General features: G+C 37.4%; 1 protein-coding gene across 1 annotated transcript in view; it reads right to left on the bottom strand.

The window, feature by feature from the left end:
- TAF15 (TATA-box binding protein associated factor 15) overlaps positions 1-13,267 on the bottom strand; it is a 28,656-nt gene extending 15,389 nt beyond the window's left edge. Inside the window, exons 1-6 of the mRNA XM_044248427.1 lie at positions 13,163-13,267; positions 6,796-6,835; positions 5,380-5,431; positions 5,209-5,293; positions 5,023-5,125; positions 969-1,162 (exon numbers count right to left, since the gene is read on the bottom strand). Of these exons, the coding sequence (XP_044104362.1) occupies positions 969-1,162; positions 5,023-5,125; positions 5,209-5,293; positions 5,380-5,431; positions 6,796-6,835; positions 13,163-13,169 (481 nt within the window). The 5' untranslated portion in view covers positions 13,170-13,267. The remainder of the gene's footprint in view (positions 1-968; positions 1,163-5,022; positions 5,126-5,208; positions 5,294-5,379; positions 5,432-6,795; positions 6,836-13,162) is intronic.
- Positions 13,268-13,546: the final 279 nt, after the last annotated feature.

Genomic DNA, 13,546 nt, shown 5'->3' with positions numbered 1-13,546 from the left:
AAATAACAGATATGTGAATAAATATTATCATTTCTGATAAACGCTTCCTGTAATGTAAACTTAATATGTTTGAGAATTATATGTGTCAAATTCCATTGTTATAATCAGACAGCAAAATGGTGACATGGATATCACCAGCTGATGTGATGGTGATGAAGAACAGTTTGAGTTACCAGTACAATATTAGGTACATCATCTTAATAATTAGATGAAAAGCATAACCCTAATCTACAATTTCTTCACCCCCAAAATTTCTTTTCTATTTCTTCACGTCAAAAATAATTAAATGTAAATCAAACACGGACAAGAAGTAACTGCATTTTCAAACTGGACATATTCAGTGACTATATTCACTGAAGACATTCAGTGAATGAGCTTCCACATTCACTCATTCACTTATTCATTCATTCAATTATTCAGTAATTGAATGCATTGAATGAATAAACAAATATTTATTAAGCACTTACTAAGAACCAGGACCTATACTAAGCAATGAGGGTATAAATGAGTAAAACAAGACTTGTGCCCTTGAAGCATTCACGTCCATGGCACAAACCAATTCCTAAGTATCAGTAGTATATTCCAAGAGCTGTAAGACAACAAGTAAAAGAATGGCTGGTCCTTCTTAGATGAGGTGAGAAAGCTAATATAGGATCATAATTTCCCTAAATAAAGTATACCACCACTAACAAAATAAGTGGTAGCAATAGCATTATCAAATGATCAGTTAAGTGACACAACAAAGAAATTCATGTCATCAGTCATCAAAAAGCCACATGACCATTTGGGAGTCCAAGAAGTTCAGAAATAGAAATCTAATAAACTAGCTTTGATGGCCATAAGAGAGAAGCATGTATATTCAAGGTCACTCTAAATTTTACAGTTGAAATTCTATGTAGGTCTTTTAATCCAAAATTCAATATACTTCTATGAGAGGAAAATAGAAAAAATAGGTCAATATACCATACCTTGTGTGTGGTGGCTGTAATTCTCCCTTTGTGAATGGTAGGACTGCTGATTTTGATTATAGGAATCATGCTGCTGACCATAATTTGACTGATCATCATATGAACCTTGATGTTGATCATAGCCTGACTGCTGGTCATATGAATCTTGTTGACCATAGTCTGAGTGGTCATATGAAGGCGCTCTTCCACCTTGGCTAAACAGAAATCAAGAATTTGAAATTTTATAGAATGATTATGTTCACTGTAGTAAACTGACTAAGACTAAAAGGCCAGATCAGGTAGACCTCAACCACATTTAATGCTTCTTTTTCTCTTTTCTTTCTCTTTTTAAGATTTATTTATTTGCTAGAGGGAGAGAAAGAAAAGAGAGAGAAGAGAGAGGGAAGGGGCAGAGGGAGAGAGAGAATCTCGAGCAGACTCCCCCAGTGAGCACAGAGCCCAACACAGGGCTCAATCTCATGACCCTGAGATTATGACCTGAGCCAAAATCAAGAGTCAGACACTTAACTGACTGAGCCACCCAGACGGCCCTAATATCACTTCATAGTACAAATCATTTAGTTATTTTATCTACAAAATCTCCTTATGAACAATGGAATGACTTCCAAATAATTCACTAGAACTGAAGAGGTGCCACATTATAAGTAAAACCACATGCATCTTTAAGAACATTAGTGAAACAAAATACTACTATGGCTTTTACCAACTCCTTGAATTTAAAAAAATTAAAAGTGCCACAGAAGAGAGTAATATGTCTCATTCTTTAACAAATATACCACAACCAGTGCTGAATCTTTTTTTTTTTTTTTAAGGATTTTATTTATTTATTTGAGAGAGGGAGAACGAGCTGGCGGAGAGGAATAAGGAGAAGCAGACTCCCCACTGAGCAGGCAGCCCAATGCAGGGCTCGTTCCCAGGACCCTGGGATCGTGACTTGAGCCGAAGGCAGATGTGTAACCAACTGAGCCACCCAGGCACCGCAAGTGCTGAGTCCTTTTAATAGTTACATTAAAAGGCTCTCTCTATCACTTAATTTTAACACTGTTATCTCATAATATTTTGGGTACCATTTTCTTATAATTATCTTTGGAACCTATAGTACATTCTTCTAAGTATCTTCAAAGATAAATTTCAGAAAATGGTAATAAGGGGCTCCTGGCTGGCTTAGTCGGTGGAGCAGAAGACTTTGATCTCAAGAGTTGTGGGTCTGAGCCCCAAACTGGGGTTAGAGATTACTTAAAAATCAGAATCTTACCCAAAAAAAAGTTAACAATAGTAAAATGGACTTTTATTTTTATCTTTTTTTTAAGATTTTTATTTATTTGACAGACAGAGATCACAAGTAGGCAGAGAAGCAGGCAGAGAGAGGAGGAAGCAGGTTCCCTGCTGAGCAGAGAGCCCAATGCGGGACTCGATCCCAGGACCCTGGGATCACGACCTGAGCTGACGGCAGAGGCTTTAACCCACTGAGCCACCCAGGCACCCCTGTGATGCCATTTCTTATCTGAAACTAGTCTACCAAAAAATGAGATATTTTTATTATCTCTGGCAATTCAAGAAGAAATTTCTAAGTAATAGGACTATTTTTTTTTTTAAAGATTTTTTCTTTATTTATCTGACAGAGATCACAAGTAAGCAAAGAGGCAGGCAGAGAGAGAGGAGGAAGCAGGCTCCCTGCAGAGCAGAGAGCCCGATGCAGGGCTCGATCCCAGGATCCCGGGATCATGACCTCAGCCAAAGGCAGAGGCTTAACCCACTGAGCCACCCAGGCGCCCCAGTAATATGACAATTAATTACATGTTCTCAGGATGGGAATGTTGAAAGAACTTTTAATTGGATTTGAGTTCTAATGTTTACCTTTTTAAAAAGGGAACAAAAAGTCTCATAACTCAATAGTGACATCTTATTCTGCATCAGGTGACCAGAGCAATGTAATCAAGATCAGTATGTTCCCCCAACATGAGTATTTTGATGTGAGAGACATGTTGATGTCTCACATCAACAGTCAGAACCTTAGTGCTTCACTTTAAAATTGTCAAAGAGAGGGGAAAAATAACTAGAGGCACCTGGGTGGCTCAGTCGATTAAGCATCTCAGGGTCATGGGATGGAGCCCCATGTTGCAGGCTCCACGCTCAGTGGGGAGTCTGCTTGAGATTCTCTCTCCCTCTCTTTGCCCCTCTCCCCACCTGCACACACGCACATGCATTCTCTCTCAAATAAATAAATTTTTACAAATTTTAAAAATAATAAAAAATTAAAATTAAAAAAGTAAAATGGCTGTCAAACCAAATCTAACACTTATCTTTTGCATTTATAACTCATTGATACCTGCATTTATATTTATATTTATATTTTTATATTTGCATTTATTATTATATTTATATTTACACCTGCTATATACCTCATTCCTCCAAAAATGTATCCTTATAAAAGGATTCTCCTAACTTTAAAACTAACCAACAGGGCTTGGGGCACCTGGGTGGCTCAGTGGGTTAAAGCCCCTGCCTTTGGCTCAGGTCATGATCCCAGAGTCCTGGGATCCAGCCCCACATCAGGCTCTCTGCTTAGTGGGGAGCGTGCTTCCTCCTCTCTCTCTGCCTGCCTCTCTGCCTATTTGAGATCTCTGTCTCAAATAAATAAAATCTTAAAAGAAAAAAAAAAAAAAAAAAAAAAAAACCTAATCAACAGGGCTTAAAGAATTCGTCTTTCTGATATAACGTGCTTTCTGAAAATTATTCTCTACATGTGTACTCCACTTTTTCAAAACAGTCTCACATCTATAAGATTGACAATGTGACCTTACAAATCTTTCCCCAATGCTTTTATTTAACTGAATTTCACTTAGAATAATTTTTTTCATTACAGAGAGAATACTTGTTGGGATCTCAGTCTTTGCCTCATTTTTTAGCTATGCAACTTAACAGGCTACATAATCTTACTTTCTCTTTACCTCTACAAACTGGGGATAATTACTGACACTTATAATGGCTAAGGATCAATTAGAGAATGCAAAAGTATTTCACAAAATGTAAAGCGCAATTTTAAAAAATTAAGTTGCTATTACTAAAATTAGTAACAAGAACAAGCTCCTCATATCTGAAACTTTAAAAAAAAACTAAAAAACCAAACAAAAATTTAAGAAAAAAAGGCAAACTACAAAACCCATAAACTTCTTGGTAAATATTCACCCACCTATGTTAACAAGACAAATTTAGAGTATCTGAAATGTGTGGATAGGTTTTGGCACTCTCTAAGTATTTTTGTCCCTGAAAAGTTAATATATTAAAATGGCTAAAAAATAAAATGGAAATAAAAGAAAGCACTAAAAGTCTCTCCCAGTTTCTTATTTAATCTCACATATAAAGCAAAGGTCCAAAATTTTTTTTAACATTTAAATCATGTAGTTTAGGGCATCTGGGTAGCTCAGTCGGTTAAGCATCTGTCTTCAGCTCAGGTCATGATCCCAGGGTCTTGGGATCAAGTACCAAATTACCCTCCCTACTCAGCAGGGACTCTACTTCTTCCTCTGCCCCTCCCACTGCTCATGCTCGCTCACTTGCTCTCTCTCTCCCAAATAAATAAAATCTTTAAAAATAATGTGCATTCATAAACAACTAAATAGCAATATTACAAATAACACATAGGGAGGCGCCTGGGTGGCTCAGTGGGTTAAAGCCTCTGCCTTCGGCTCAGGTCATGATCCCAGGGTCCTGGATCGAGCCCCGCATCAGGCTCTCTGCTTAACAGAGAGCCTGCTTCCTCCTCTCTCTCGACCTCCTTCTCTGCCTACTTGTGATCTCTGTCAAATAAATAAATAAAATCTTTTAAAAAAAAAACAGAAAACAAACAAATAAACAAAAAACACATAGGAATCAAATGACAATGCAGACAATTTCCATATTCTTCTTAACAAAGAACTGTGAAATTCATACTTCAAAACTTTTCTGGAAAAAAAAAAAATGTAAAGCTAGTTTGATGGTGAAGTCTATTTAATACCCAAAGTGTTATTTCCACTACCCAACACAGAATCAGTGCTTTTATTGTTTTCCTTACCCTCCTGATGATTCCGTGTTTTGCTGTCCCTGGTTATTATAAGGCTGCTGGCCATATGAGCTCTGCTTTTGATTCTCATAACCACCGTAGGATTGTGAATAACCTAAAGATCGAATGGATATACTATTTAGTAAATGTTCTGATTTTTTAATTTCTAAAATAGCAAATTTAACAAACCAGTCCAACCTGATTGGCTTTGTCCATAGCCGGAGTAGCTGCCATAGTTCTGTCCGTATGAGGAATCAGTAGTTTGTCCATAGCCAGAATAGCTCTGAAATTTAGGTAAATACAAGTTTCATCACCTACTTAAGATAAAAATAATTATTTACAAAAAGCACAATTTATATTTTAACCTACTTGTGGTGCCTGTCCATAAGCTTGGTTCCCTTGATTTCCATAGGAAGAATAACTGTAAAAGAAAAATGTAGTACTTGAAAGAGATGTGTTAGAATTTAAAAACTTAAAAAAAAAAAAAAAAAAAACCATCTTCAGTTTCAACTTTCAACTCTACACAAGGCTCTCTTCTGAAAAATTGCCAATCTGCCTGTCTCTTAGAGTCTAAATTGAAAGGTGAAGACCAAAGACTATTAAGACATAAATGAATCACTCCCAGACTCTTTAATACTAAGCAAGCACCGAAAGTTTAGCTTTGACAATCTCACACAAATATAATTTCAAAAGAACCAGAAAATCTCAAGGGAATTATACTCAGGTGTGGAGAGTGACTACATAGAACTAAAACCCATGATTTTAAAAAATCCAAGACAGAAAATTAACTGTTTAAGTCAGCACTTTAATCAAATTAGCTGTTTGACAGATTAATTTCTTCCTACCATCTGCCTTAAATCTGCCTTTAATATATTGTACTCCCAGTAACACAGCACAGCCTGGCATATAGTTTGTCGACTGAATAAAGGTACCTTCCTCAGATCTGAACTTTCATTTGATAGCATGCAAATTCTAACAAGTCAGAAACAAACTTTCTGAATATATGCCCCCCAAAAATACTTGAAAAGAAAACCTTTTTATTATTCTAAAGCTATCAAGTGCTAACAGAATTTAACTTAATAAAACATGTTTCACTGAATAAACATTTGCTTGTTGCCTACTGTGAAGTTAGCACTACAATAAGAATAGAAAAGTCAAACTAGTTTTGTATTCATGAAGCGTAAAACCTGAAGACAGAAGATACCTGAGATGCTATTCTGAGTATCTCACACTGAGCTCCATAATATTTATAGTGAAAGTTGAAGGCTGCGTTTCTGGCAATTACGAGAACCCTACTGTATGTATACAGTCACGTAAAATCAGACTTTTCTTTTTATCGTAAGCATGGTAAGGAGTCTTTTAAAAATGTTAAACATTTCTATTATAGTGCTTAAAGAAAATCTGCTCTGAAAAAAAAGTCGCATTATTATATACAAGCAAAAACTTAAGTGCTTTCTCTAAGAACCTGTTATATAGTTCAATTGTCTAAATCCTTTTAATAGTTTCATCTTAAAAATTTCTTAAAGAAAATATGCTTTAAAATACCTATGAGATTTGTTTTAATCTCTAGGGGGCATCTGTATTTACTGATTCAAGCAGGTTTTTTTAAAAAAGGAAAAAATGTTTCAGTACATATGTACACAGGCCTTTCCCCCTTGACAAGCTAATATTTAACTCTAAAAAATCCACATACCAAATCTCAAAAGGAACACTTGACTAAATTCATCTTTTTTTCCCCTCAGTTCTGCTCTTACATGGTGTTAGTAAAACGTACGTATACTTTACCTTTGCTGCTCACCCCCAGACTGACCGTAAGTTCCAGAATCTAAAACACATAAAAAGAATTTTAAATCTTATTTAAAATTATGCTTCCCTCAAAAGCTGACTTTAGCTTTTACAGATGAAATCTGGTAAGAAAATGTAATTAAAAACTACCTAGGAAAGAAAACTACTTAAAATTACTGTGTAAGGATTTGCTTACAGTAACTACGTCTTTGAAAAACAACTAATCTAATGGCTCCTAATGGTCACAAGAACCAAGTAAACCAGTATAAAACAATCAGTGAAAAATCCATCCTTTTAACAAAAACTCAAGTTATCTTTATACACAAAAAGGCATCTACTGAAACTAATCGAGACTAAATAGGGGGAAAGATACACACTCGGACAAGATAAATCCCCAGGATTACACTGACTTCTAAATCCTCACCAGCCCAACATACACATCGTTTCCCTGTACTGGACTGCTCTGGCTGTCCGCAGCAACAACTAGATCGCTGAAGATTTTGGTAAAAGCAGCTAAGTTAGTTGTTAATCTCCAACTTTACTAAGGTTTCAGGGACTTGGCCAATCAGTATACCAACTCAGCAATATCTACTTCCAGTTTCCTTTTAGGCAATAAAAACTACAAAGGAAGGTATGAATTAAATAATGTAAAAAAAAAAACTTTTTCTGAAAAAAAAAAAGCTTTTCTCGGTATCTCAAAACATCAGTTGTATCAAAAACTTTTAAAGAGGCCCTATCCTTTGGGTTTTTGGAGTCAAATGACCAAAGTTCATTAGAGATGAATACGAGCAATTTATATGAAATATTCTTTCAAACTGCAAAAAAATAACTCCATCTGAAACTGCTGTCCCCTAACCCCAATCTCATCCAACATGAAACAAAATCATTTGCTGTCAAACAATTCTTCTGAAAACCCACCAGAAATCAAATCAGTGACATCTGCATTCAATTCACATAAAGCTACAATATGAAAACACTGCCATTGCCAGTATAAGTAGATGACATGAGCTTCACCACTTTTTTGCAGCAGAGATCTACAATCAGACTAAACAAGATTTTTTTAAATCCTTAATCATAAGAATATTGATTAAAATCCTAACTACTTCTATGAATGTGAAGAACATAAGGCTGAAACAGAAAAAATTGTATCACCACCACACCCATGATAAAATGACCACAGATTTATCACTAATAACCAAGTAAGAAAAGCACATAGAATCTCATTGGACCATAATCAAATCAGACACATCTACCAAATGAGAAAGAAAATTCACTTCAACTAAATCAGAAACTGAAAAGGATTATGAAGTGTGGGGGGGCATGTATGAGTAAAACTTAAGGTACCCTAGTGATAAATGAAGCTTTAGCTTCAATTATACTCCAAGGCATGGATGGGGAGGGGGGTTCTCCCACTGAGGATTGGTGTTCAACACCTGTTTATTTCTCTTTCACTCAAAATTATACAAGTATACAGCATATAGGTCATGTGACCCTGGCTCAAATCTAAGTATAAGAGTCCATAATTTAACCCAGTCACTTTGGTCCTCTAAAATTTTAAATCTTTCTTCATTGGCTTACTTTAAAACTGTAGAAGATATATTAACCAGTTAGTATGGCCGTCATATTCATTAGAGAAGTTGAGTTTGTAAATGTTATTTATGGCATTTCAAAACTACTGCTAATTAGGAGTACTCTACACTTGAGCCTTGTGTCTGAATCCATGATTTAGAAATGTTTTCATTTCCAAGTGTATAGGGTTTTGATTCTGCTGTTTTCTAATTATATTCCATTGCAGCCAGAAAAGGTATTATTCCTGGTACTTACTAGGATTTGCTATTTCTCGCTTTTTCCCTTGGTAAGTATTCTACTTGCACAAATGCCCCTTACGAGCTTGAAAAGAACTATATATTCCCTAAATGTTGAGTAAATTCTCTAACTCTAGATGATACTTGTTGGTTATACCATTCATACTCAACATTTGGTCTGCCCCATCTATTAATTATAAAGAAAGGTATGCTTTTAAAAAAAACTCCATTTGACCAGGCTTATCATTTATATTTTGTTGGTTTCTATATTCTGAGGCTCTATTGTTAGGCACATAAAAGTACAGGTTTATATATCCGTGATGAATCCTCTTTTAACATTATATCATGATTAAAAAGGTCCAAACTTTATTTCGACTAGTAATCTAACAAAACAATCTTCCTTTTGGTTATTGTCTGATTCATCTTTTTCTATCTCGGTACTTCCAACATCTCTTAATCTTAAGTTTTAGGTATATCATTTCTGAACAATTTTTTCCCAATATGAAACTCTCTGAATTGGCATTTTCTTATTTTTACTACTAGTTTTCATTTATTCCTATGCGCTTTATTAGATTTTTCTACTTTCTAGGATTTTCTTTATCCTTTTAACTCCTTTCCTGCCTCATACTAGATTTTCTTTACTCTTTTCCCATATTGCCTTAGAAGTTAAACATTCAATTTTTCTTCTTTTTGCTTCCTTTTTAACTTCCAAATGTAATCACTTTAATCTTCAATGTTCCATACTGTTAATAATATCTGCCTTTTATTTACTGTGTTTGCTCCTTCTACTGTTTTTGCATTCTACTTCTCCTTCCTGGATTTACTTTATTTTAGTTCTTCTGGCAAAGGCCTGAAAGTTGGTACTCTTAGTCTTTAGACTTAGGATCATTTCATTATTTTTCAACTTCTTAGAACTTTTAAGTCTACCAAACTTTACTGTTTCCTATTTTCTTCTGGTAGGTAATTGGGATTTCATAACCTACAGTTTTACATCAATGTATCTAGGTATGAACTGATTTTTATGTCTCGTGTTTCAAACTACTGCTTTTTGAGCCAAAATATTTACCAATTTTGGAAAAATCTCAACTGTAACATTGATCCCATTTTCTTAGGAGACATACATACTACATACATACTATATGTATGATAGGCCTTCTCCATCTGTTTTTAAACCTTATTTTTCATCTTCTGAACTAAACTGTGAGTAAATGTATTTGTCTTCCACTTCACTAATTATTTCTTCTGCTAAGTCTGCAATTCAACTTAACCACTGTTTCTATTTCATACTAGGTTCTTTTTAAAGCTATATGGTCTTTCTTCATAACATCTTGGGTCTTACGGTTGATTCCTTCCTTTAGGTTTTTAGTAATGTTGAACTTAATTACTTTCAGATTAGGGTTCTAACACCATTTGCCATAAATTCTCATTTTGGTGAATTGTTTCCTCAGTTCTACAATTTTTTAATGTGAATCTACCTTTTGCAAGGCTTATTTTTTCTAGAATATTCCTGTGACCTAGTCTGTGAAATTTCCCCCCAGAAAAGATTTTTCATTTCTACCAGAAGCCCCAAGGTTATTACAGGCGCAGAACCAATTTTTATGTTAATTTCTTGGCTTAAGTTTTCCTGGACTCCCCATTAACTAGCCCAAATGTACACCCAAACTGTGAAGCATAGTTCCCAGGTTACAAATTCTCAGGACAGAACTTTTTTACTCAGGACCCAAGCTTCCTTGTTATCTGTTATGCTGATACAAAGGTTTTTTCTAGTTCACTCTTTCACTGAAGACAATCTTTTAAACATCTAGATTTTATGTAAGGTCTCAGTTCCCATTATCTGGCTCTAACAGTCTCAAGGCTTCATTTCCTTCGGTACTTGGGTAATAAAACCCAAGTTTCAGGGCACCTGGGTGGCTCAGTCAGTTAAGTGTGTGCCGTCAGCCCAAGGCCTTGATCCTGGAGTTCTGGGAACGAGACCCAAGTCAGGTTCCCTACTCAGCAGAGGGCCTGCTTCTCCCTCTCCCTTCCTCCTTGTGCTCACTCTCTCAAATAAAATCTTAAAAAACAAACAAAAACCCAAAGTCTCTAAATGATGAGACCTACATCTGCCTCTTCAGGGCAATTGTCAAGCTAGCCCTATGCTGGCTTATACTTCATTTCTGGCAGTTGGGTCTTCCCTTCCCCCTTTTTAAAATAAATTCTTGCATTTCTGGTGTTTGTAGATAGAAGATTTAAATTTATTTTGGTCTGCCATACTGCCAAAATGAGAACTCCCTTAACTTTAATTTTTATATGTATAACTGATATTAGATTTGATTCTAACTGGAAGGTATCAGATAATTCACATTTGTAAACAATATATGAATGAGTTTGACTTACAATATTTATAAATTTTACTTGTTTATTGACTATGTAAGCACTTTTATTTTATTAGGTTTGTAAGTCTGCTGTCAGGCATCTGGAGTGGTTGAGTTTGGAATGTTTAAGCATTTAACTAAAGTTAATGCAATTAGCTGTTTACAGGGAGTTTACTGTTACATTTATTAACTGAAACATTCACCAAAAAAAAAAAAAAAAGTCAAAAGCATAATACTTATTTTTACATAAAGTCAAAATATTTTTATACACATTTTACAAAATGTATAAACACTATATAACACTAAGCAGAACTTAAAGATTCTCGCTTTAATGGACATAAAATTTAGGAACAATCAAATAAGGTCCTTTTCACATGTGAAAGCCAATCTTGATATTTAAAAAACTTAATTTACAAAGTGACAAATTAATCTAGTGTCTTGGTACTTCAAAGATCAGTACTAATGGATAAATGAGCTCACACACTAATATGACAGTAAAATCCTGGATTTTACAAATGATAACCTCTAAAATTTAATCTTCCATAAAAGCTATGCAGTCCTATTAAAAACAGCCATTGTTTTACACCAATAAAGATGTTAAAAATCAACACACGCCAATAGTTTTTAATGTCCATTGAAACGGTAAATTTCCCCATGAGGGTAGGAGAATCTTTTCTTTTTTTTTTTTTTTTTTAAACCATGGATGGGTAACACATCTCCTAAGGATAAACTTCTACATACTTCCGTGGAGCTTTACCAGACTTCATTCCAAATTATGTACCTGGTAAAAGATGTACCAATGTCTACTTGTAATAAGAAACTATTTTTTTTCTTGGAGCAAGGATTAAATATTTAAAGAGAAATCCTGTGCAGTTAAAAGCCTCTTTCATCAGGTAGGTGCCCTGTCCTACAAAAACTCAATATTCAGACTTAATATTAGGGTTAATCTAAGGAATATTAGTTATTCTCCTGTCCAGCCAGTCCTGTTAATTTGGCCTCATCTCAGCCTGCTACTTGCTTTTTGTCAGATTTCCATCCTTCCACAACACTGGATGGGGGGGTGGAGGCGGGGGGGGGTGTGTTGTTTGCGGGCTTTTTTTTTTAATACCAACAGGTCCTCCCTTAAAAAATGTAGAAGACTGTGCCAGCCATCCCTTTGATCCCCATCATAAGGCTTCAAGGAAATGTTCTGCTTTTCCACATGAAATGTGATCTCTAATGATGTTTTCTAGCAAGTGGATAGCTGGGTCTTTGCAGCCTGCGAGGTACCCACAACAGAGAGGACCTTGTGTGTTAGCTAGGACTGCTAAATCAAGGAAACATTCGTGTTCCAGACTTTATGTTCGGGTTTATTAGCAGGACCTAAACTGACCTAAAGAGATCGATGCCTTTTTTTTTTTTCCTCTTCCACACCGAGGGGGAGGGGAGTTGTCTACCACTTTAAATGTTTCGTGTAACACTGCCTTTTCTTTGGCCTGTATGCTTTAAGGTAAATGACACATGTACCTATAGGACTCTATTCTGACCTCACTTGCAGGGCTCTTATAGGAGATAAACAACTGGAGAAGGGAGAAAAATGAGAGGAGGGCGAGGAGGAAGCTGAATTACATGCTAACACCCCGACTCGAATCCGGGTGGTTACGGTAGAGGGAATGACGGTAATAAGGATTTTGTGCAAAGCAACGTCCTTTGAAAGGGCTCCCAGAGCGTCAAGACCCCCACCTGATGAATGGGTGAGTCAGGAAGGCCCAGCTCCACTTCACAGATGGGGAAACTGAGGTACGAGGCGGCGAGATGACTGGCCCGAGGCCTCGCTGAAAGATCTGAGGCGGAGCGGAGAACCAGAAGCACCGATTCTCTCAGGCGGATGCTCTAATCACGGGCTTCCCCCCGCCCCCGTGATGGCGTAGACGGCCTCCGCCCCCCCAACTCACACACCCTCCCCGGGAGCCGCACGTCTCCTCAGGTTCCAAGGACAGGGTCAAAAAAAGGGGGCCCGAAGCGCTCCCGCGGAGATTTGCAGACGGAGAGCGTTGGGAGCGTGCGTCCCTTCAGTCCAACATGGCGGCGGCCACGGCCGCCCCCCCACCCCAAGCCTCCCTCAGGGCCGGAGGCTCTCCCTCAGGGCCCTCCGGTGGGCGGGAAAACGGCCCAACCCCGCCAGGCCCCTTCTCGTCGCTGCCGCTGCTCGCTGAAGGAGTCACCTACCCGACATGACTAACGGCCGCAGCGCGGAGCCCCCAGAGCCCGCCGACAACAAGGAATACGAGAGCCAAGCGGCGCGGCGGCCGAAGCTGTACTGAACGCGGCGCGGCGGGCTGAGCCCGACTGCGGGGCCTCCGCAGCCAATCAGAGGACAGTGGACGGTACCACCGTGCCAGCGCGCGAGGGGTGGTTCTGTACGAGTACCGGCCTCTGAACCCTGAGGTCTTCAGAAACTCTCTCTGTTCTCCCCTCCGCAGGCGGTACCATTATTGAGAGGGAACCGAGAGGAGAAAGTACCAATGCAGCCATTAGCATGGGGGAGGAGGCTGAGCCTACTTTCTCCGTCCCAATTACAGTCCTGTTTCTGACTTTTATAGCGTCTGACAG

This window comes from Neovison vison, chromosome 5 (assembly GCF_020171115.1).
Source record: "Neovison vison isolate M4711 chromosome 5, ASM_NN_V1, whole genome shotgun sequence".
Lineage (NCBI taxonomy): Eukaryota > Metazoa > Chordata > Mammalia > Carnivora > Mustelidae > Neogale > Neogale vison.
Note: the sequence above shows the minus strand (reverse complement) of the source record. Positions and strands in the feature narration are given on the sequence as shown.